Raw genomic sequence first — 25639 nt, forward strand, 5'->3', positions numbered from 1 at the left:
GTTACCAGCCTCACTTCCTGATACAGCCATATGAAAGAGTGATCTTAAAGTCTACACTGAAGACCTACACGCCCAGTGACGTAAGGGTCCACCTTGCTAGCTCCACCTTCTGTGGACAAGTGAAGGAGATGATTCAGGCTGAGCCAGACCTACATCACCATAAGGCCTCTGAGGTGAATGTGTCCGCCGACTGTGGCACGTCAGCGAGAAGTCTTCAGTATCATTGACATATCAATCGTTTCTACACACTCCCACACACTCTTTCTCTCTAGTTTGTCGCGGCTATCTGGCGCTCGGCCAAAGCATCAATAACATTGGCACATTTGAGAGCCATTTAAGCACCGTTTCACCCCAGACCTACACTCCTCCACGCTGCTCCGCAGCACCTCAGTGACCATCAGGCCTGACCCTGAGAGATAGACAGGGAGAGACGGGGAGAGAAGCTGTTGAGGAGAGACTCAAATTGGCAGGAGGCATCGTGAATGAAGTGGCAGAGGGAGCGGCGGGGTTCAAAAGCATCTTATTAAAGGTACATTCTAAAAGGGTTTAATGAAGGGAAATCTCTTAAAAACTCCTCAACATAGCACGTTTTTAAAGCCGACTGCCCAGCGGTAGATAGCTGGCGTTACACAGCAGCTTCATTTAAAACGCTGTTGAAATCCATAGCAGCGCATTGATGGGATCCGCTGCCAAACAGAAGATCTGCAGGAATTTGAGGGTCATTATTTTGTTTTCATATTTTTGGAAATGTGTTTTAGTGTCAGGCCTAACACTGGAGGGTGGTGGGGTTGACTCTGTCACCTTCTTCTCTCTCCCTCTGTCTCCCGTCTGTTGAGTCTGGTCTCCTCAGTCCTTCATCGGCTCCGTCTTCCACTCTTTCCTCTGGCTCTGCTCTCCTCCCTCGCTCCCTCTCTATTGATCCAGCCATAGTTTTCTGTCTTCTCAGTGCTGGCTCGCTGGCTTTAATCAATACAGATAATTGTCTGCTTTCTCTTCATGCCAAACACGCCGCGTTTTTTTTCTCAATGAATCCAGGTCTTTCCCCTACGCAACCCGCCGCCCCTCCTCCTTGTCCTCCGTGCGGGAATCCCTCCATTAATGACAGGAGATAACCTGCTTTCCTTACCGATTTTTGTCCTCCCCTATCCCCCCCTCCGCCTCGTTCCTGAGTTCATCGATTACCGTGAGATATTGGCCCGCGTGGCCCAGTCAGCTCATGTAAACACAGAAGGCCACGTGGCTCCTGTGTGAGCACAAACAAATATTCAGATTCACTGAAATATACAAACACATCCTTCCAGGCGTTTGTGTGGGACACTGTCGGAGACAAAACATTTGCTCTTCCGCAACATTTGCTCTCTCAGAGTTGAGATCAAGCACGTTGCCCTTGAGTGAATGTCAATAACACCCAAAGAACTAGCTCATCCTGACATTTGTTTATCTTCTCACTGAGGGACCTGTCCGAAGTCCAGCTCAACATTGGCTCCGGCATAATATGAAATTCTCAATCCTAAATGTGTTGCCTCCGTTCATCCCATGCCTGTTAGCATGTATTTTCGGTGGCACTAGAGCAAGCTAGCAAGCTAACATTTTTTTTTACGTTTTTGTTTTTTATTTTTTGTTGCATCTGGTAGTCACCACTTCTCTTTTTCTCACTTCTATGGTCGAGGCTGCTGGCCTTGACCGTTTGCCCCAGGAATCTTAGAGGGGGACTACCGAGATGTTCCTGGGACGATTGGGAGGAGGAGGCTGGAGGTTCCTGTGCTTTTAGCCTCAACCTGATCGGCACATTTCTCACCTTTGTAGCCCCACTCTTGTTCCTTTGGTGGCTACTGAAAGCTCATGATCGCCTCAGCCCCTATGGGTTGCAAGGCTGCTCTTGGTGCAACACTGTGCCACTAGAACCCAAGTATGCTGGTTAGCAACCAACATGCTACATCTGTGAGGAGGATAAAGGAGAGGGTCAAACAAGCTTGTGCCCCCTAAAACCATCCCAGGGTTGCAAGGAAATGCTAGTCGACCAACAGAACTGGCTTGGGCATCATGTACTCTCAAGGCCCCTTTTATGCTCAACGTTACGTCTGGATCTGGACGGATCCTTCTGTCATCATTTCGTTTCAGTATGTTTCCACAAAGCTTACAGATATGGGCCAAACGGAGTAGTACCACAGGAAACCATGGGGGGCAGTGTTGCAGTTCTCTCAGCTCTAATGGGACACAGTGAAGACATAACAATGGCAGATATTCTCCATCCTCCTGTGGCGATATATTTAACGTCCTCACCGACCACCTCCTCCTCCAACACTGCCTCTGTTTCCTCTTTTGTGCAAGAGCTACATGATCTGAATACTTTTTCCAGTTGCTATGTTGGTTTTGGAGTTTGTCACTGTTCTAAACTTTTGACTCTTAGCTGCGCCCCCTGGTGGTAGTGAACAGCAATATCAAAGGAAAGAAAGCAGGGAAGTATGTGATCGGTGACAGTAACATAGTTAATGGTCAAGCCTCTCACTCTTGTGTCTGTAGTCTTGTTCTTTTGGTTGCTGCTCAGGGGTCATGATCACTGGCGAGAGAAGGAACACAGTGAAACCACCACTTCACATCTAAAGCTCCTGGCATTTTTTTAAGTTTATTTCAGCTGGGTTTTAATCAAAACTATCTTCCCCTGAAGTTGCACCATAAAGTCAAGGTCTCTGCCAAGGAGATCAAAGGAGGAATTACGCTTCTTTGAGTGTTTTAACATTCAATTCTGCTTTAGTTATTTCTTGGACTGTTCCTTTCTTGGATTAATCCTAGTCCACTGTGGCTGACACACAGCTTTGTGGAAAAACAGGTAGATTTAACTCCAGTGACAAGAGTCTCCGGGTCCAGAAAAAAAAAAACATCATTTAGATTCTATGTACTTTTCTTCCCATCTATGTGGACATTAGTGGACCAGACCTGCACAAACATTAGACGCGTACACAAAGCCGCCGCCGGCTAGCAGCATGCGGTCCTAGCACAAGCACAATTAGACTCGGTACGGGGCGACAGCAAGGCCGCGCTATAATTACAAAGCTTTATGTGAAAGTGAGCGGGATATGGACCGCCAATCAAAGAGTGCCTCTCTCTCTCCTCACCGCTGCTTTGTGACCCGCGCTGCCGCATTGAAAGTCAAAATCAATAATATTTCTAAGCAGTGAATAGAGACGTGGAGGCGCCGAGACGTATGTACACGCTGACGGAGTGAGGGGTCGCGCCGGGCACGGCCGTTCTCAAAGGCAGCGCCGGCTTGAATCAGGCAGAATTAGAATGTTAGAATCTTTGTGTGGCACTGTGACTATTCACGCAGCCCAACTACTTATTTACTCGCTCACCTTTTCTTTCCGAGCATCACCTCAGGTGTTAGTGATGGTGAAAAGAGCTTTTGCAGCGACGCCTCCAGACGCAGGGATGGTCAGTCATGCATGTATTGACAGCTCATCTGACTGTCCCCAGTAGGTGGTGCCGAGGAATATAATAGTGTAGTAGATCGGGCTGTTTGATCTGTGAATTGTAGTCGTGAACCTCTGCTGCATCAGTTCGGTCACGCAGAGTCAGGATCTCACATGAAGCAGTTCACATTCAAACCAGTCAGTTCGTTTACAACTGCCCTCGATCTGCGTGTTTTGTTCCGCTCTCCTGTCCTTCAGCTACTTCACTTGCTTTAACTACACTTAGTTTGAATTATATTTTACATTTTTGTTGAATAGAAGTCTCACTTGAACAGCTTGAAATAATTATGCTTGATCTTCATTGTTAAAGCTCAAGAGTTGAAAACATTATTCATGCTCCCCAAGTGCACAGCAACAGTTGAAGCTCTTCGACTATTCGATTTCTGGATTATAAATCAAATACCAAATGCTGTTCGCCACAATTATTCTGTGTTCTCGAACTTTTCAATAGTTACTCAAGAGTGTGTTCATAGTTTTCATGCCGCAGCGTTTCGGTATATGTCGCACTGCAACACCATAAATGGTCGACTTTTTTTGCCTTGAACTTTATTGAATATTTTTCAAATGCACTTAATAAGCTTCATCTGGAGAGAAGAGACTTTGGGTTTTCCGAGGACGTCTCACTTATTTCCTCAGCAACTTTAATTCCGACCGCTGCCTTTTTTTTTTCGGCCATTTTGAGCCCTTGTGTCTGTTTGTGATAGTGTGTGTTCGTGTGTACCTGTGCGCACTGTGTGTACGTGTGAAAGTGTGATGGCGCAGAGAGAATGGACCCTTATCCAATTTGTACTGGTCAGTAGTGTGAAATGGCGGAAGGTCAGTCAGCCATTGTGTGTGTGTGTGTGTGTGTCTGTGTGTGTGTGTGCGTCTATCGCTGTGTATACGTTGTGTGAACAGCACAAAAGCATCTTAGTTGCAAAGAACGCAGCGGTGGTCCAGTGTGCCAGCATGTATTCATCTATGGATAATAAAGACCAACAACACACGCACGCACACACACACGCACACACACGCACACACACACACAGGGCTGGATAAAAGACAGGATTACTGTCCCAATAACGATGACACATTGCATGAAAAATAATATTATTGTGGGGAAGATAATGGCGTCACGCTGGCCTCCCTTTGGTGTGTTTGGATCTCACACACACACACACACAGCGTCCGCCCTGGAAACAGGCTTTTCTACGTAATTGGCTCTAATTTTTGGATCCAAACCTCCGAGCAACACTTCCTGTCCCTGTTTTATTGATCCTTTTCCTTTCTCCCGTTCAAATTAAAAGTCGTGCAAAACAAGCTCGAATCTCTCCAAATCACTTCCATTTTGGCCCGAATGAATATTTCAGCTCTTCTCACTGGGCTGCGAATTGAAGCTGCTGTTGTCTTCCAAAATGATTCTCCTGGTTCGACTGTGATAAGAAGGCAGGTTCACAGATGAGTGGCTCACTCCCGACTCTTATTGACTCCCAATTAAACAGCGTGGTCATTTGCCCCCTCCAATCCTGACCCCGTAAACCCCCCCCCAAACTCATCCACACATCCATCTCTGGCTCCCTGCAATACCTCGACTCCCCTCCCCCCTTCATCTACAGCCTTCACCCCATCCTCATCCTCTCCTCCAGCACCTGCACCCCCCGCCCCCCTCCATTTAGACCCCACTCTCCATCATCATACAGCGTCCCATTCCTCCTCCTTCTTCTTCTTCTTCTTCTCCAGATTCTGATCTTTGCTCCGATCGCTGCCTAAATAACAACCATGAATTATTGAGTCTATTTATTCAAACAGCATTAATTATAAAACACAGACAGCCGCTCGGAGAAGGTGCAGGAGAACAGGGGAGACTGGAAGCTGGAAAAAAAAAAAAGGTGGAAATGGGGGGGAGAGGGGTGTTAGGAAATTGGTGTGGCTAGCGGAACAGCTCCCCTCTCCCCCCCCCACCTCCTCCTCCTCACCCTCGCTCTGCTTTGTATTCTGCGGAGATGACAGGGGGAAAGCTTTATTGCTCTGAGTTGGTATCGATCGGGGCCCGGCAGAGGGGGGAGCCGAACCCTCGCTCGCTGGAAGCCCTTTTGCAGGGCCCGCCTCACCTCCGCCCGCCCGCCCTCGCTCACACCAACACGCCCATTCATTCTTCTCCCGCAACCGAGCTTTGCTTTTCTTTAAATTCTAGAACGCCATTATTCTTTTTTTCCTTATTTTGGAAGGTCAAGGCAGCGCTGCTGCTGTTGTTGCTTGGCTCATCAACAGCTTTGAACACGACACTGGGGGCCTGCTGCAGGACGAGAGCAGGAATGAGATCCTCTCTCAGAGCTGACCTTTATGATACAATGTTGCATTAGTCGTGTGGGACCCAGGCGAAGACACGGGTCGCTTCACAGTTGTCTTGTGAAACAGTCCGGAACTATCACAGCGGTAAAACATGTATTTAAATTCAGCTTTTTACTGTTTTCTTTTCTCACACTATGTGTTCAAATGTTCATTCGTCTTAGGGCTCATAACTCGTAATTCATATCTAAATCCCCCTCAACCTTCAATGAGGACACAAGATGCTGAAAAACAACAATGACAGCGGCTCAAACACCGGAAAGTGAAAAGACAAGCGCAGGTATTAGGGTAGGATGTGGCGTCCAGGCCTCAGACCCGTTCTTAAATCCCTCATCTGGGAGCGTGACCACCTTCAGGGATCCAGCTGCTCTGGGCTGATTCTGAATTTAAGGATAATATGAGATGGGAAGGGTGGGCGCCGGTTCTTAAAATCAGCCCCTCGGGTGGGAGGTGATGGTCTGAGAGGAGGTGAGCTCTGATTTTCTCCCCTTCTGCACTGACTGCAGGTGGACGGCGCTGAAACCTTCAACTCTGAATATATTCACGTCACTTATATATACTTATACATTGAATGGTTGAATCAAAATACATGAATATACTCCATCAGTTAATATACTCTCCTGTATAAGTATTTGAGCCATTCATTTTCAAGACGCATACTAAGATATTTCCCTTGTGTGACTAAAATTTTAGAGTAAAGAGGCATTAATAATCTGAGACCAGGTTTTCTTCCAAAGGAGAAATATAGGAGGGGGAAAAAAAGAGAGGTGAAAAGGGAGAGGTAGAAGAACAAAAGAGAATAAATGAGACCGACGGAGGTACAAGAGAGAGGGAGTCTCCTTGGAAGACAGACAGTCACAGATTAAAACTGAGTGAGAAAGACAAAAGGACAGTGACTGCACAGAGAGGCAAAATGAAAGAGAGAATGAGACGCGCAGACAAAATGACTGGAGGACAGAGAGACAGAGGAGAAGAAGGAGGAGTCACAGATAGAGACGAGCCAAGAGAGTGAGACTGCCAGAGAGAGATGGATGATTGGAAGAGAGAACAGCTCCTCAAGGCCTCACTTGTCTTCCTCGCTCTTCTTCTTCAAGTCTTTTACTCTGAGTAGCTGTTACCTCTCTATTTTTACACTCCGACCATCAGCCGAGCCACTTAAGAGCTAATGACAGACACACAACTTTAGGTCGTCCAAGTGGCCGCTTCATTTTGCTGTTTGACTGCAACAGACTGTTGACAGCCTCCTCCAGCCCGATTCGGAAAAACGGCGCATTTGTTTCGCACTATACGCAATTGGGGAATTTGTGTTTCAAAAAATGGAGACAAAGTGGTGAAGCAAGACGGAAGGCTGTTTTTGTCAGGTGGTTTCTGCAGTTTCTGGAACAGGAAAAGCTCCCAAAATAACTTCAGATTAAAGTTAAATTATAACGCATTAATAGTGACTTTTGCACCAAAATAGTGATGTCAAATTCATGAAAAAAGAAAGTAATATATCATAGAATTTTACTGTTGAAAATACAAACGTGTTTCCTAAATTTAACATCTCTCTGCTCAAATCTGATGCTGGAAATTAATAAAGATCGTAGATGTGAGGCTAAAAACTAGAATACTCTTGAAGTGAAGAAGCAGGGTGGAGCTTGGCCTTTTAAGAATCGGGGTCCTGATGAGGATGGGTGTCCTCTCTAGAGTCTGAAGCAAGAGCTCTGTCATCCACCAGTGACTCTGAGTAGAGCAGCTGTAAGATGACGTAAAGATGGTTGCCTTTTGAGCGTACATTTGTATGTATTTCTGTCTTACCGATGGGTTTCTTTTAGGGAAGACACAACCAGTTGTAGTGAAGAGAGAGCTGAGCCATGAGGCAAGGCTCTCGAGTTACCATCCATGTTCCAGCCCTCACCTCAAGGTTGCGGGTGCATGGGCTCAGCCTTCAGTATATGGTTAGGAGCACAAACGTATGTCCGAGGAAAGGTGTCCCGGGGCTCCCCTGCTGAGATTGTTGCCCCTGCGACCCAGATAAGCGGCCGAAAATGGACGGACACAACCGGACAGATAACTTCTCCACTCGGTCCAAAATTCATCAACAGTAAAGGAAATGAAAGACAGCATGACACGCAAGTTTGTTTTTTTCCCACCAAAATTGTCCTGCCTAAAAAACTGCAGTCACCAGTCGGCCAGTGAGCGACTTGTGATGGCTTCTTTATGAGGACGCGCTAAAAGGATTCTGGATCATTTCGGCGAGACATCTGTCCAGATATTGAGGTGTAGTTGACCCAGTGCGAGCGAGGACGGCCGTGAAGCGGTTTAAAACCCGCATTTTTCATTCCACCCCGACTCTAAAGACAGTGCTGGGACTCCACTGACGCTCCAACACAGATGCCCCGCAGTCACATGACAACCTCATAACTCCAAATTTGAGGATAATAACATCTTCAAAGGGGGTTTTGGGCAAGAGGGGGGGGGGCTGCTATCACCAGACTTATGAGATTCTTTCAGGCCCCATTACAGGCATGTGGTGGTCCAGCCCTGAAGGGGGGCGGGGTTGGGTCACCTGCCCGGAGATAGATGTTTATTCATGACTTATCAGAAGTTCTGCCAATAATGCAAATGCAAAGTTCCCCTCCAGACAAGAACACTGTAACATTATGACCGCCATCTTGGTGTCGCCGCTCACCCTTCCATCACTTGTAGAAGGTCTGTCTGGTCGAACCACGACAACACCACCATATTTTATTCGCACTTCTTTGGTCACTAACTTTGTTCCAAACTACCCTCACACTTCTTCATCCCATTACGCACACACACACCAACAAGACGAGGCTGTGTGTCTTTGTTAGTCCAATTGTCACCGTCTCTTCCTCCCAGCTATTTCCTGTGAGGATGTTCTGCCACTCTTCTCATTTCTGTGTGTGTGTGTGTGTGTGTGTGTGTGTTCTCTCCCCATTCATCTCCTTCCTCTATTTTTCATCACCCATGTTCTAAATTTTTAGCCAGCAGTTTCACTTTCTCTCTTCTTTGCTCATTTATTTCCGTGCCCGGCTCTCCTCTTGGTCCTTGCACACCGCCCCAGCATCCCTTCCCTCATCTATTCAGCGCTTTCCTCATTTTGCCTTGCGATTCTCGCACACCTTGTTATTTTTCTTCCCACCTCCAGCCATTATCCCCACATTCCTAATTTTTTTTGTGTCCATTATGTTATTTTATGCTTCACGTGTGTTTATCCTCTCTTCCGAGCCTCCCGCTGCTTCCTGTCTCTTTATTTTTCCACCACTTATCCAAAGTTTTCTTGCATCGGCTTCAAACTCTCCTCTCTGCTTGAATTGATTGAATTTCCGTTCGGTCCCTAACAAGTTCTCAAATGTTTTAATTTGGCTGTAGACCCGCTGCAGACACCCTGTTATCTCGACTTGGTACCACTGCTGGGCCGCACTGTGCCCCTTTATATTAGTCTTTCTCTTCTGCAGTACAACACAGGGGCAGTAGAGAGTAGTTCAGTGACCATTGCTTCAGTCTCTAAAACACAATTACTACTACTACAGTGCTACCTCGGTCCTGGAATGCAAACAAATCCGAGTTTGAACAAAAATTTTGAGACATTTTGCTTCGGATTATTAACGGAAATCCAGAACTTCAACGCCCCTGAAAAAAGCCCGAAAAACATAACGTGCTTGGACCGATCAGCTGAGCCACCACGCGCTTTGTTATTGTATGTAACACAGCCTCTGTATGCAGACGTGTCCCGTTAGCTCCATTTACTGACTGTTTCTTCTTCATATTGAGGTGTAAAACCTTTCCTGTCTCCACACTGGACCGTGGTAGAGTGTCACAGGGGAGGTGCTGGAGCGCACACTCCAGGGTTTGATGTCCTGTTGTGGGCTGGAGCTGGGACAGGGATGAGGCGAGTCTGGGACAGAGCGTGACTTGGTTTATGACTTTGTCACAGCCAAACTGCACAGAAGCGCACATTCAGAGCTGGACACGCACCGGGCACCTCTTCACTTCTGGAGAGACGTCACTCACTCGGCAACCCCTCCCACATGCAGCGGCCACACACATAGAGGAACAGCCACCTGCAGCAGACACTCTACATTCACTCCTACAAAAGCCTGTTTTAAGGCTTGGAACGCATTATTGCTTTTTCCATTCATTGTAGTCGGAAAAATCGATTCAGATTTTGAACAAATCGCTTCTCGAACGGCCGCCTGGAACGGATTCTGGTCGGGAACCGAGGTACCACTGTATTTGAAAGGTTGCGTTATACGCTATGGTTGAATTCTAACGTGATTTGGTCACAATGGAAATGGTCGAAGAAGTGACACAGCCCTCACATGTCAACACAAGTTCTTAGATATTTGACAAGATTAGGTGGCTTCTTAGCTAACCACAGGGATGGACCAGACTTCTTGACTGGAGGATGTGAATAGGATAGGCCTGACCAGGGAGGATAGGTTTAGGTGGAGGAGGAAACCTCTGATAGGAACTGCTGAACAACAGAGAAGATGTGGAACAACTGATGTTCTCTCTCCAAGTCTTCTTCACATCACCGGTCGCCAAAGCAAGTCTTCCTCCTTAAGGCCCAGTTATGCTCCCTTTACGTACGACATGGTACCCTTCCTTTTCAAACAGTGTCTCTGTCCGTCACTGCTCACATGCATCCGTGCCTTCTTTGCATTGATATTGCTGTTCTCCGGTATATTCACCGGGGGGGCAGCCCAAAGTCAATAATGTATGACTACAAACAAAACAACCAAAACAAACATGGCGAGTGTGGAAGAAGTATTGAAAAGGTAGCTCTCGCACAAAAGAGGAAAGCGGAGGCAGCGTTGTAGGAGGCGGTGCTCGGTGAGGCTCTTAAATATGTCCCCACTGGAGGACGGAGAATATCCGCCATTGTTATGTCGACGTATCAGGTAGTAACAGCAACACTGCCCCCCATGGTTTCAGGTGGTACTGCTGCGTGTGGTCCATATTCATAAGGAGGAAACGTGCAGAAATACAGACAGAAGGATCCGTCCGTATCCGGATATCTAGTCGCACCTCTCATCTCATTCATGAACTCTATTGGTTGTCCTACTCTTCTTCATCTCTGACATTTTTGGTTCAAACTATCTGCCCTCTCTGAACCTCTCCACGTGTTCCTCTGATACACTGTGTCAGGTCCAATGACGACCTCAGTGTCTTCATCTCTGACTCCAGGGTCTCCAAACCACACAGCTCCCTCTGCTTCCCTTTGTCTCATGCTGCTTCTCTGAAATGTAAATAAGTCTTTTCAGAGTCAAGATTCTATATCTTCTCCATGTCCTGGTCAAGACCTTCCATCAGAATCAGGTTATATATAGTCTGAATACCTTCATGACTGCTAGACTCACAAATCCCATCTCATCTTCTCCCTTAGTTTGGCTTCTTTCTCGAGGGAATACTGAGGCTTTGTCTTTTTCCTAGGATCAGTGGTGATGTAAAACCAACGCACCAGACTGAGCACCAAATGGAATTCGGGCCACAGTGGTGCAGCAGTTTGGTTCCCTCCCAAACGTTGCACACAAATAATTTAACTCCAGATTCCTCTATAAAAACGCAGTAGTTGGTTTTGCGACCCCCAAAACTGAACCTAACCCCTCGTTCTGTCTGCCTTCGTCCGGATGCCTCCTTGGTGCCAGAGGAAGTGCATGGCACAGTGGCCGTTTCCTCCTCCTCTCCATCCCTCCATCCTCGCGTCCCGCTCCTGGGGGAGGTCAGTAATAATGCTGGAGAGAAGAAGTGGGGGTGCTGAGGGGTGCTGCTGCGCGATTATTGTCTTGTCGGGAGTCAGAGGAATCGATCGGCACAGAAATATGTGGTGCGAGAAAGAGCTACTGTATCCGATATAATAAACACTCTGGAGACGTATTTGGAGAGCGCCGGCTGTGCACGTGAACACACACACGCCTGCGCGCGTGAACACCATCGCCAGCGTGTAATCACTCTCTGACTCACACCTACATGATGCTCACAAATGAGGCGAGTATTTGCTGGACTGGCTCCGGACCGATCGTCCACAGATCAGGCCCAGACAAACCAGATGCTGCGATGTCACTTCCTGTGGCGGAGGAGGGGAATCCGTCGCTCGCTTAACAAGCCAAATTGTAGAATCGCGGTAGACGTTCCAGTCGGATCACTGAGGGATCTTGAGTGGGATGGCGGATGTGGCGTCATGGTCAACAATCGCGCTGGAGGGCGAATTTATGTGCGCCGTTTTTAGGGGTGGAAGTCTGCGGTGTTTCCCTTCATTTCCATCAGAAGCATGAGCTATGCTACTCGCTCACATTGACTGTTGTGTTACTGGTGATGCTGTGTTTGTTTGAACTGTCTACTAGCCGTGTTAGCTGTGTTAGCAATGGCATGATACAAGTGTGTTTATAGGCCATTTTTGCACTGAAATATAGTGTGAGTAAGACCTCCTCTGGTTCAGATAAACATCTGTCCAAGGTATATCATTCACTATGGCCGCCACCTAGTGACGTCATTATACATACAAATCAGATGAATGAATTTACTCCGCATCCCTACTTCCAGTCCATTTACAAGTGATATCACAGTTGCATATTTCATTGAAAAAAACTCTTTGAATGTTCTTCACGGGAGAAGTTTGTAGTCCATTCAACTGACTTCCATAATCCAGAAACTGGGGTGCCTTTTTATTAGAGCTGTGTTCAGGCTGCAGCAACAACAAAACCATCAGCTCACCCTTCACTATGAAGTTTGTCTGAAGAAGTATATATATATATATACAGTATCTATATGTAGATGCAGCACTGGGGTTGGTGAGACATACATTAGCGGCAATGCTATGATGTGATGTAGTAGCGGTAGCTAACGTTTAGTGTGGCTAGCTTAACATTTTCTCTTGATTTCATTTGTTGTTACTTTTTTTGCTTACAAAAATTGTTTAAAATGTTTTAGCTGTGTGGATAAAATAATCAACTCTATATTTTTTTGGTTTTAATCGAGGGAGCAATTCAGTTAAATATAGTAATAACTCATTCACTATCATCCTAATGACCAGCTAAACTTCAGAAACTCTCCCACACGCAGTGACACTAACGTTGCCCATTCCTCATAGCAACTATAGCGTACTGAAACACGGACACAGCAACTGAAGCTAACAGCTACACACCAACAGACACACAGGCACACACGCGCAGGACGGCGGATTCTACATTGTTGTTGCCTAGCAACCGTTCAGTGTGTCCTGTAATGGCGGCGTCACTGTCCAGTAGAGCCTTGACCGCTGCTGACCACCACTGCCTGAGACCAAAGAAGTCCAGTTCTGTGAATGTTCCGCTGGGAGACAGACGACGGCCCGACGTTAATGACCGCGCCGCTAAAATCAATGAAGGTCACAGATGTCACGGCGTTCTTGAATTCCTGCTCAGCGTCACACATTACTACATGCAGGCGTCACACCCAGGTCTGCCGGGTAGCAATAGCATGTTCAATGCTACGTTTTAGCCGTTTTACTTCAGGGGCTACTCTCATTTATTCTTGAATATAGTTCCTGTTTAACTATGTGGGGGAAAGAAAGACTGTTGCTACAAGCTATCTTGCTAGCTAGTATCAAGTAAGTAACTAAACTGTAAAGTTAGTCAACCTTTCTGGTGAAAATGAAGCTTGAATGATCTAGTTTAGCGGCACATTAGCATCTAATAAGTGCTTTTGCTGTGTTGAGTTTTAGCAATTTAGTATATCAGCATCTTTGTTTTGTTAGCAATTTAGCTTCATGTAGCGTGAATTAAAACCACACACTTGTATGTTTAAGTTTTCTAAAATCTTCCAAAGTGTTAGGTTGTTTTGTTTTTGTTGTTCTTGTTTGTTGATGTTTTATTTATTTATTTTAATCGTAGGTTTACTGGGAGTAAATTATGTATGTTTTCATGACGTGACCAAACATTTTCATTTTCTGAAATAATAATAATGATAATGTTTTATAATTTATGCCAGATTTAGTTTGATCTGAGCAACTTTCTCTGTAACATACGTATGTTCAGTATTGTTAATGAAATTCTTGTTTATTATAAGAACAAAAGTTTTTTATTTTATTTTGTTTTAAATGAACATGGCAAAAGTCAACTGCTGAAATTGAAACCGATGTGTTGATTAAGAATTATGTAATTTAAATTCATATAATTGCAGAAATAACTTGTAATAAATAACTTAATATATTTGAGTCATACTAGGAGAACTGCATATGTTAGAGGAGGTAATCTTGTGACACATCTGAGTAAAATAATACAAATTATTTTTGAAGAAATGGACAGAGGATGTGAAAATAATAACTCAGAATAGTGGGTCCTGAATGTGGCAGGGGGCAGGTGGTGAAAGGCTATGTGTCCATGTGTGTCACTGCGGCGGCCATGTGCCTGACCTTTGACACCCACACACCAAACACTAATGCCGGCCCCCTCGCACGTACACACACAAACACACGCGCCGTCTGTCACCGGCCGCTGTCAGGCTGGTTGGGCAAATAAATGCAGTGGTGAAGAGGGGGGGCGAGTTTAGAATCCCTGCAGCCATCCTGAACCCCACTAGCCCCTGTCACACTTATCCACCCCCCCCCCAAAACACACACACACACACACTAGGCCGCTCATGTCAGTGCCAGAAGACGGATCCATCATCTGCCCAGTGGACACCCCTCTCCTCCCCTCCGTTCTCTATGCCATTAGCAGCAATGGGATGAGTGAGGACTGAGGGTTCTGCCCGAGGGCACTGTGGCAGTGGCGCGCCTGGTCTTGGTCACAACAGTGCCTGCCGTGTGTTTTTGCCAAAATGATTTCAGGGGAAAGTGCAGTGGTCATGTGGCTCTCAGTGAGGCGGGGGCTGCGGCAGCGCGGAGGGCTGGACATTAAAAAGCCCCATGGCCGGAGGGTTCGGGGCAGTTGGGCCTTAATGGTGGGGGGGGGCGAGAAGTGGTGTTTGCTGAGTCTGTATATTTGCTGAGAGCACTGATAAAAAATAAAAACAAAGGAAGTGGGAATTATGATGATTTTTTTTGTTATGATTTTGCTATTTAGGAGCGAGAACTCTGTGGAGAAGCAGTGGACTCGAAGGGTTGGTCTAAATGATGCAATGAAAACAGCGTTGGCTCACACGATTTTGCAAGAGTTAAGAGCCGCCGTCCAAAAAAACCCTTAATGGCACAGTAACATGGATTTGAAATGTCGGAAATATCACCTCCGTTTTGAGAAGACCCAGGCGATGAGCCCTGCCTGACCTCAGCTGTGGTCTGAACTCACCCGCCGAGTCCTAACACAAGGCCTGAAGGATGGTCATCTCCACCGAACCTGTTAATGTTGGCGTCGTGACCGTTGCTGGAGCTTTCACTCAGGACTTGACCTTGAACTTGAGGGCCCAACACTTGTAGACGACTGGTCCAATGACAGCAGAAGGGCAAATCTGCTGGAGGAAACCCCAGTCCGATCACACGATCAGCGTCACACACGAACGATCTGTTGATCTGCGCACAAAACTTTTTCTCATCTAGAAAGGTGAGAACGACTCATCCTGGTTCAGGACTTGCTCACAGGCCTTCAGGGACGAACCCTTCCTGATCTCAGAGTAAATGGTTTCATCGTTCCACCTTGCACCTCCAGGATCTGACGCTCGACAAGTGCGCGGAACCTCCTGTTCTGCACCCCGCAGACTGAGCTGCGTGACGTCTCCACGCACCCGCTGCTCCGCTCAGCCGGCTTCTGCTGGAGGTTGCTTCCACCTACTGGTCGTTTTGTGCAGCTGCAGCTTTCCCTTCGCACCACTCCACATTCTGCGGCCTGCTGATGCCAAAATATTTGGCATCTGGTGGGGGTGACGTCGCTTATATTTAACACAAATCCGCCTGGAAATATATTTATTTTGTTCTAGCACGATCGGACCATACACTCAGAGCATTACATTATGACCACCTGTGTGGAAGCTGCCGTTGTCTATTCTAAAGAGTGTTTGTGTGTGTGTGTCTCCTGCAGATATCAGGATGTCTAACGCAGGAGAGGAGGAGAAACCTGGAGCCGACTATCCAGGAGAGAGCTCTGGTACGCACACACACACACTCTCTCTTCATTTCTATCCTTGTGGGGACATTTCTCTGTGCCATGTCCCTTTCCCCAGCCTCTCACCATTAACCTAACCATCCAACACACTTAACCTTAATAGGAAGTCTCCTTCCTCAAATTGAGGCTTAACCACATGGTGTGCGGCCAAATGTCATATGGTCCTCTCAGAGTCTGATAAACCACACACACACACACATACATAACTGTCCCACTCAGACTCACTCAGCTACAGACTCCATGTAACGCACCTACAGTGTGAAACACACTCTGACTGAAGCTCCGTATTTCTTGTGTTTCAGACTCGGACAGGAACAGCCCAGACGAGCAGGTGGGTTCCTTCATTGTTGTTTATTCATATTGATCGGCCGATATTTCTCATTCTATCTTCATCTGGGAGCATTGACCAGGTGACGGGGCTCGCTCCTGCCCCCTGGAGTTTGGAATGACTCCTGATGCAGCAGCTTCCCAGATCAGAGGGGAGACATTGTCCCTCCGTCCTGGGTCTGACCCGTTGATTCCACCTATTTAGGTTGCAGAGGAGCTTCAGCTCTGCTCAGGGTCTCTGGGAAAATGAAAATAGATATGAAAGCAATTCAATATACAGTGGTACCTCAGTTGTCAACCACAATCCGTTCCAGACGGCCGTTCGAGAAGCGATTTGTTCGAAATCTGAATTGATTTTTCCCATGACAATGAATGGAAAAAGCAATAATGCGTTCCAAGCCTTAAAATAGTCTTTTGTAGGAGTGAATGAAGAGTGTCTGCTGCAGGTGCACTGTTCCTCTATGTGTGTGGCCGCTGCATGTGGGAGGGGTTGCCGAGTGAGTGACGTCTCTCCAGAAGTGAAGAGGTGCCCGGTGCGTGTCCAGCTCTGAATGTGCGCTTCTGTGCAGTTTGGCTGTGACAAAGTCATAAACCAAGTCACGCTCTGTCCCAGACTGGCCTCATCCCTGTCCCAGCTCCAGCCCACAACAGGACATCAAACCCTGGAGTGAGCGCTCCAGCACCTCCCCTGTGACACTCTACCACGGTCCAGTGTGGAGACAGGAAAGGTTTTACACCTCAACATGAAGAAAAAACAGTCAGTAAATGTAGCTAGCGGGACACGTCTGCATACAGAGGCTGCGTTACACACAATAACAAAGCGCGTCGTGGGTCAGCTGATCGGTCCGCGCATGTTATGTTTTTTCCAGCTTTTTTCGGGGGAGTTCGAGTTCTGGATTTTCATTCGAAAGCCGAAGCAAAAAAAGATCAAAATTTTTGTTCAAACTCCAATTTGTTCGAAGTCCGGGGCGTTCGAAAACTGAGGTACCACTGTACTTCAAAGTCCTTTTTTTTTTTTTTTTTTTTTTTTTTTTTATGAGGAAAACTTTCAAGTGAAAACTCACATTTTGACGCAATGGTTGGGGTATTTTGTGACTCATTATTGTACCTTGCAGGTGCAGCCAATGAAAACCAGCCCATTCAGACATTCTCCGTCACCTGCTGCCACCAAGGTGAGACACCGCACAGCGCCACCAGCTGGCGACAGTGGAGATGGAGCTCTCGTGAATGTCGCAGGGAAAAGTCTTTATGTTTATAAAACACCGAAAACACATTCCTAGTAGGGCAGGAGATGCTCGTCTTGGTTCCTTCTAGTCATCCATGAGTCAGTTAAAGGGCCCAGACCTCCTCTCACGGCCTGGTCTGGGAGCCAACAGGAGGGCCGTGGAAAACAGGGCTGTGAGTTCATGAAGTGAGTTCAGGGAAGCTGGCTCTTCCTCAGGCCCTTCTATTTACCTCTGCTTTCATTTTCATTGACATTTCAGTTAGTGAGAAAATAAATACAGAAATCCAGTGAAATATCCAGTGAGGTTGGTGAGGTGGAACTGCAGAGGTGAGCGGGTCGCAGGCGACACGTGAAGCAAGCGTCGGTTTCCTGCTCCTGACTTCACGTCAGGTCATGTGTGGGTGTGCAGCAACGCGTGCGAGCTTCGCCTGGCCCGCTGCCACACTGCAATTTGGTTCACGCCCAAATTCAGGATCAAAGAACATCTAGTGACGAAGATCGAGACAAGTTCTGACTGTCGCCCTCAGTGACAGTTTTTCCTCTTTTGTGCTGTAATGATATGTTCACTATGTTTACTTCCATAATTCATGAGACGTTCGCGACAGTATTGAAGCATTCTATTGAAACAGTTCAGATTTGTATGTTAAGTAATAAAACTGCCATCGTTGAATTATTTTCCTGCCAATTTATGTCTATCCTCAGCCTTATTTCTCTTGTCATTGAATTGTTTATTATGACGTTTGGAAGTAAAATCTATTTTAATATGTTGACAATTTATTTAATGACATCATTTTGACTGATTTAAAACTTAAAAACAGTCATATTTTATATAGTAATTATATTTCTAATTCTACTTTTAGTATAGTACTCACAAAATTTTTGCAAAAAAGTTTTGTAGTCTATTTACATGTAATATTGTGACATAACTAGCTAGAAAAATTGACTTGTGATTCACCTAATTTTTTGTCTCGAAAGGTTTTACCTGTTTCAAAACAAGTGATATGACGTCAGTTTATGGTCAGCATTTTTTTGTTCTAACTCTCGGTTCTCCAGTTTGTTTCCTTTATTTTGTCTTGTTGTGGTCCATCAGTTGTTTCTATAAAAAGAATCAATAATTTCTATCTCATATTTTTGCTCTTGATAGTGTTAACAGTGTCTTCTGGTTTAAAAAAGTTTCTCCTGTTGCCATCAAACATCTCGAAGCAGAATTCGTGGCTCCTCTTTTCCACTTGTTTTTGGACCAGACCGGTGTTGGAAAACGTCACCCCTGAACTGAACTTGTTTTGTCCGTCAGGTAAAACCAGAGGAGAGTTCAGAGACACACAGCGCCGTTCATTCGGCGCCACCGCCGACTCAGCAGCAGCAACAGCAGCAGCATCACCACACACAGCTGATGCTGGCCGGCAGTCAACTCGCTGGGGTGAGGACACACACACATATTTCTATCCCTGTGGAGTTATTTTGAAGTCTTCATCCTCAAACTGAGGCCCAACCGCTTGCCGTACGGCCAAATGTCCCCACAAAGTCATGTGGTCCTCACAAGGCAAGTGTTTTGTCAAGGACTAGTCCCCACAAAATAGGATAAACTCACGCCCCAAACACACACGTAGGTATTTATATCTTTATGTGGATTTCTCATTACAATAACCCTTTCCCCAGCCTAACTTAACTTAACCATCCAAAACAAATGGCTTAACTTAACCAGGACTCTGAACCAAACTGAAACACAATTATAATTAACTAGTTATCACGATGTCTGCATCCTCAAATTGAGGCTTGGATTTGTGGGGTCCAGCCAAATGGTCCCCCATTGCCATTAGGTCCTCACAAGTAGGTTTTTTTCGTCCCCGCGAGTGAGGATCAACCACTTATACACACACCCACTTTTAAAGCTCAATTTTCAGTGTTACCATGCACAGACTCAGCGCTTGTCCCAGCTGCATGGGACGAGAGGCAGAGGGACACCCTGGAAGGGCACCAGTCCGACAGCCACTAACATACACACTTAGACCTCAGGATAATTTAGACGCATCTGTGCCTGTTTTTTGGGCTGTGGGAGGAAACCGGAGTTGCCGGTTCATGATAAATTTAGATATGAAAACTTCATGTGAATGCGAACAGGACTCTCAAACTTGGGAGCAAGTTCAGGCTGTGTCCCGAGGGTCGGAGTGTAAATTGCGCGGGCCGGAGCTGCCGCAAATTACACTGAAGTATTTGGCGAATGCACGCGAGCGTCCTGCCGGGCCTGGTCCTTCTTGCATAACCTGTGGGAAAATTCTTCGGCTGCAGCATACCTGAAGCGTGGCTCATCTTGCTGTGGCACGAGTTTCTGTCTGCGCTCAGACGCCTCACTTCGCTCTCCATCTCTCGCCGTCTTCCTCAGCTGGCCGCCCTCCTCCCGGCGCAGCAGCAGTTGCTCCTGCAGCAGGCTCAGGCGCAGCTCCTGGCAGCGGCGGTGCAGCAGTCCAACGCCGCACATGCGGCCCACGCGGCCCACGCCGCCGCAGCACAGCAGCAGCAGCAGAACCAGGCTCAGCAGCAGCAGCAGCAGGGGAAACCAGAGCAGACGGTCCAAGGCCCACCTCCACTACCAGCACTGGCACTGTCACAGCCAATCCAGCTCACCGCCCAGGTACCAACAGCCAATCAGAGCACACCGAACTGCTCGCCTGATTTTCAAATTTGAGTTGACAGGATGACTTGATCTGGAATGTGTCACAAAGGGTTTCTAAATTTTGATTCACTAGATTCCAGGTTAGTTATCAAGTGTGAGAAAAATGTGTGAAAATGTGAAACGAATATCCCTGAGAAGAGTGGACATCTGTAGCGGCGAGAAGTGGTCCAGGCTTTAACGTCGCAAGTCCAGATTTCTCGCCCACACATTTAAACCACAAGCAGCGAGTTCTCATCTGCGATTGACGCCTTTGACCTAAGTTCGCTGCCTTTTATGGCGAAAAATAAAGGGCATCCAACCTGGCCCTTGTTGAGGACACCCCATGTGACCTGACGCCTTAAGATCAATAAAAACAAAACTCTTTCTGAAAATAAGTGATGAGAATGGATGGTTATATTCATCTTTCTGCTGCCATTTACTCTAATCTCATCACAATCACGATTTTCAGTTGAAAATATTGATTTTGTTTTAACATATATTGACCGAAGTCCAGAAACAACATATTAAAGTAATACTGATACTGATCTATTTGACTGCACATTTAGAATAAAAACATGAGCGATGACTGCAGTATGGATGTTGTCATGTGATAGTGACATGTTATGTAATTTCTCATGGCAGAAAAAAATGCCAGGTTGAATAAAAACGTCTGATGTGTGTGATCAGGTCAAACATGAGAATGAAAAAAATGTTGTAGAATTTCTGTTTTTGCACTGAAAATATGCTTGCAATGTTTCAAGGAGGAATTATTCCACATGAACGATCCTTTGTTTTTGTTTCTTTACAGTCGTGTAAACTCAAACTTTGGTAAAATTGGTATTTCTGCCTCAGACATCACTTTAACATGAGACTGAGTGCAAAAAATAAACAAACCACCACTTATGTTAGTTGCCACACAACGTTTCTGTGCTGCCCTCCGTCTCCGGCTCTGGTTCCACCTGATAATTATGTTAGCCAGGTAGCAACAGACGTGACGGTGAGTCACTTAAAGGAGCCGGCAGCAACATGGTGCTAAATAAAAAATAAATACCGAACAAATTGCCTTGCATGTCTGTTCGGTCTTATTATCAGCGGGACAATTCTGTATTGCAAGGGTTGCTACCTCTCTTAGCATTAGCATTAGATTGAAGAACAAATAACAACAAAATGTTCTGGACATTGATGTTGAGGAACTGACTAGCTTTTGGTGGTGTTATGAGCATCCTTTGAAAAGTTTGTTAACTTTAGTAGAGACGAGTTAATTTTTGTTTTGTGCCTTCCCTGGAGCTTAAACTGTTGCTGTGCATTATGGGATTTGAGTGGTGCTATTGATTTTAACCACAGACAATTTATGACGCACAGCTTCATATTTTTATGTCATGGTAGTTCTTCCTTGCTACGAGAGAAGAAAACAGATCCGGATTTATAGCAGAAAAAAAAATAGATAACTCAAGGTAGTGGTGTCCAAACTGCTCTAACAGGAAATCAGAAGAAAGGTGGAGGTTTGTCAGCTTACAGAGTGGGACTGGCTCATGTCCACTTCCCGGGCACTAAGACGTGGTTCTCTCACCTCTCCAGGACATCCAGCAGCTCTTGCAGCTCCAGCAGCTGGTTCTAATGCCCGGCCATCCTCTGCAGTCTCCGGCCCAGTTCCTCCTGTCCCAGCCCACGCAGGCACAACAGCAACAACAGCAAGGTAAGAGACGTAAACCCCAGAGGTGTCGGAGGTCGGCACGACGTCTCAACCCTGAGGGAAGGATGTTTGCATCTGCCTTGTCTGTGCCTGGTGTGTGGGGTCAGGCCACTGGGGGCAGCCCTCACCAGAGACTGCTCCCTCCTCCTCCTCCAACCTAATAACACAGCATGACCACCACCAACACTACATCATATTTTGGGCCGTTTCCTGACCATACATCAAATTTCAATTTCTTTTGTTGTGTTTCTTTCCTTTCTGGGAAATGATTGTGTTTTTCTGAAAGGCCTGTGTGTGTGTGTGTGTGTCGGTGAGGAAAGATGAAAAGCAGCGTGAGGAACATTGTTTACACGCCTCAGTTGTGGCTGGATTCCTGTCGCGGCAGATGCACGCTGCTAGCGTGTCACAAGCACGTTGCAGAAGTCACTCAGTTTAGCGTGAGCACTTAATTGTAAAACGGCTGTCACACCAAGCACTGGGCGCCATGCAGGTTGCTCAACATGTTTGACACCTACGTGAGTTGTCAGTCAGCTCCTCGCTGTATTAATGCAATTATCGAGCTGGCGGTGATGGCGGAATTAACTCTTTGATTTACACTTTGTAGCATTTCCCATGTTTCCCTTCTTGGAAGTTTGAGGGCGGAGCTTCGAAGCGAAACACATCGGAGGTGTTTGGATTAATAACTCGATGCACGATGAACTCTTTTGTGCTCTGCAGCTTTGCTCTCGACACCAAATCTGATCCAGCTACCTCAGCAAAGTCCAGCAGGGCTCCTGACCACCCCCCCTCGCCTCGGACCCCAAACACAGGTACAGCCATTTAAACTTGTCTCTTGCCACCTCCTCTGTAGCATCTTCATGTTAGCCACGTTAGCATTTTAGCTGTGATAGCACATCTAGCTAGCTTCGCTTATATCTGATTTTTTTTTTTGTTTTGTTTTGTTGGCAAATATTCAGTGGCATGCTTTTTATTCTTGGTCTGTTTAGGTTTGTTTTGTTTTTTTAAGTCACAAAGTGACTTTCAACTCGAATATTTCTGATGGCAGGAACTCACAATATAGTGTTATAAAACTAAGAGAGTCAAAAATGAGATAAGCTCTTGTTGGCGCTTCTTTGTTGTTTTGAAAGAACCTCAAGTTTCGCGGAAGGAAATTCCCTTTTAGTTGCCGTGATTCTGACACTCGCTGGAAGCAGAGCCGATTGATTTTGCTGCTAGTCAACTAAGGGTCGCAGGAAGGGTCAGACTCTGTAAATCCAGCCGCTCTGACGCATCATCACATAAACATTTCGTGCATCAGTGGCTGAGCAAGCCGTCAACTCCAGGTTCACATCGTATGCATAGAAACGTCGGATGTAAATGAGCTGCTTTCATGCATCCGCAGGAGTCAATCAAGAGAACATGTCAGATCGCCGCTCGGGTCTTTCTTGACCTGACCGGGTCAGAACCAGGTCAAACGCGTCGTCTGGTTTTAGATGCAGTGGTTTATTCGCTTGTGTTTTAAACGTTTATGTTGATAAAACTAAATTATTCAGACGTGATCAGTCGCTCTGCTTGCATAAATAATGTTGGACTATTTATCAGGTGATTTGTATTCTGGATTCTTTGGTGACATTTTAAAGCATAGAATGAGCATTAGGCCGGCGAAAGCGAAAGCACGATTGATCAAACAGTCAATGTCCCCTAAATGATGCTAAAATCTGTTTCAAACCTTCTCTGTAACGTCATTTATTTATTCACTTTGTAGTTTACTGAGACAAGAACCTGCATTGGACCTACTGGACCTGCAGTTTAGGTGTGGATAGATGTGATGTCTGAATCCTACTGACTGTTGTCTGTTGGTAATCCAGCGAGAGAAGAGCAGCGATGTCGGAGGGAGCAGCAGCACAAGTAGCTCCATAGCCCCTCCTGGTGGAGGCAGCAGCACTGTCGCAGCGTCGATTGGTGGGGCTTCCAGCAGCACCATGACCTCGCTCAGCTCCAGCCTGGCCCCCGGTGGTCACCTGGGTGAAGAGCCCAGCGACCTGGAGGAGCTGGAGCAGTTCGCTCGCACCTTCAAGCAGCGGCGCATCAAGCTGGGATTCACTCAGGTACACCATGATAGAGAGAGAGGCTTGACATGACTCACATGATAACGTTCGGGCTCCGACCTCCAGGGGGACGTGGGCGTGGCCATGGGGAAACTGTACGGCAACGACTTCAGCCAGACCACCATCTCTCGCTTCGAAGCGCTGAACCTGAGTTTCAAGAACATGTGCAAGCTGAAGCCGCTGCTGGAGAAGTGGCTGAGCGACGCGGGTGAGTCGCTCTTTTACGGGGTGTTGTTTTGTAGTTTAGCCTTATTTTATTTTCATAAAACATTCAATTCAATAAAACAAAAAAAAAAATTAAAAAGTGGGTTTAGCTATTTTACTATTATTGTTATTATTATTTGTAGTAGTAGTATTCCTTTTTTGTAAAAAAGAAAAATTCGTTAATTTCACTCATTTGTGAAATAAATGCGTTTATTATTTATTTTCTGAATTGATTGAGTCTGTGTGCGTGTGTCTGATGTCGGTGCAGAAACCATGGCGGTGGACAGCATGCTGCCCAGTCCCTCCTCCATCTCGTCCCCCCTGCTGGGAATGGAGGGTCTCCCGGGCCGTCGCAGGAAGAAACGCACCAGCATCGAGACCAACGTCCGCGTGGTACTTGAACGCAACTTCAACACGGTGAGATCTAGCGCTGGAGGTCCCGATCCTCCGCACGTGACCCAGCTCACGCCTGGTGTTCCCTCCGACCAGAACCAGAAGCCTACCTCGGAGGAGATCATGATGATGGCCGAGCAGCTCAACATGGAGAAGGAGGTGATTCGCGTCTGGTTCTGTAACCGAAGGCAGAAAGAGAAGCGGATCAACCCGTCCAGCAGTACCACGCCGCCACTGCCCAGCCAAACCTCGCCCGTCGTGCCGCACAAAGTGGCCTGCTACAGTCCGCACATGGTACCGCCCCAAACTCCTGCCTGACATTCCTCCATTGCTGTGGTTCCCTCTGAGGTTTTACAACCACTTGCTTGTTGCTGTGTTGCTAGATGTCAAGTCACGGACTGTCACAGGTCACAACCAGCCTCAGCACAACCGGTGAGTCTCACATGCTTCAAATGTTTGATTGACTTAAAACGTTCAGTTGAGGCTAGTTATTTTTAGCTTGCATCAGTTTGGGTGAGTTTCCTTTTTTTTTGTTTGTTTCAAATATTTTTATTGATTTTAGACAACGTATACATACATTCATGTAAATAAAAAAAATATCTATATGAGTTAAGTGTAAAAAGCAAAAAACACAAACAAATTAAAAACAACAACAAAAATAAACAAACATCAAAACTTTAGTTTCCCTTCTTTAGACACCACACATCGCAGTTTAGGGACTCACTAGCTGGATGTCGGCTTCATACCATGATAAAAATATAAACATATCTAGAGTCATGTGATGGTCACTACAGATTGAACACATGATGAAGTTTAAAGGTACAGATTATAGTGTCTTGAGATTCTCAATATACAAATTAAAAGGCCTCCAGATAATTTGGAATTTTTCTGGAGAGCTGCTCACAGAATAGCGGATGTTTTCAAGGCTTATACACGACATGGCATCTCTCAACCATTGAGCGTGTGTGGGCGGGGCAGCATCTCTCCACCTCAGGCATATAGCACGTCTGGCCAGAAGCAAAGAAAATGAAGGCGCTCATTTTTTGTTGGTGGTGAATCTCTCATGTTCTTCTGAGGTGCCAAAGAGGATCAGAGTCAATATTTACTTTGACAATTTTGGACAGACTATGGAAGATGAATATCCAAAAAGACGCTAAACTGGGGCACGTCCGAAACA

The 25639-nt window shown here is 46.2% G+C and overlaps 1 protein-coding gene across 7 annotated transcripts in view; it reads left to right on the plus strand.

Moving 5' to 3' along the window:
• Window positions 1–25639, plus strand: part of LOC128758002 (POU domain, class 2, transcription factor 2) — an 83612-nt gene that overhangs the window by 48480 nt on the left and 9493 nt on the right. For 6 of the 7 annotated variants that reach the window (XR_008414427.1, XM_053863719.1, XM_053863720.1 and 3 more), the window contains 12 exons: window positions 15797–15862; window positions 16183–16211; window positions 17323–17379; window positions 18727–18852; window positions 19816–20064; window positions 21664–21781; window positions 22496–22587; window positions 23626–23865; window positions 23932–24073; window positions 24338–24486; window positions 24559–24756; window positions 24846–24894. Coding sequence is in view for 6 of the 7 variants with exons in the window: in XM_053863718.1 (XP_053719693.1) it covers window positions 15797–15862; window positions 16183–16211; window positions 17323–17379; window positions 18727–18852; window positions 19816–20064; window positions 21664–21781; window positions 22496–22587; window positions 23626–23865; window positions 23932–24073; window positions 24338–24486; window positions 24559–24756; window positions 24846–24894 (1515 nt within the window). In the remaining variant the exon portion in view is untranslated. Of the gene's footprint in view, window positions 1–80; window positions 174–15796; window positions 15863–16182; window positions 16212–17322; window positions 17380–18726; window positions 18853–19815; window positions 20065–21663; window positions 21782–22495; window positions 22588–23625; window positions 23866–23931; window positions 24074–24337; window positions 24487–24558; window positions 24757–24845; window positions 24895–25639 lie in introns of those variants that run through there. The other variant, XM_053863723.1, reaches the window with a different exon arrangement.

Source organism: Synchiropus splendidus, chromosome 4 (genome assembly GCF_027744825.2).
Source record: "Synchiropus splendidus isolate RoL2022-P1 chromosome 4, RoL_Sspl_1.0, whole genome shotgun sequence".
NCBI classification, from domain to species: Eukaryota; Metazoa; Chordata; class Actinopteri; order Syngnathiformes; family Callionymidae; genus Synchiropus; species Synchiropus splendidus.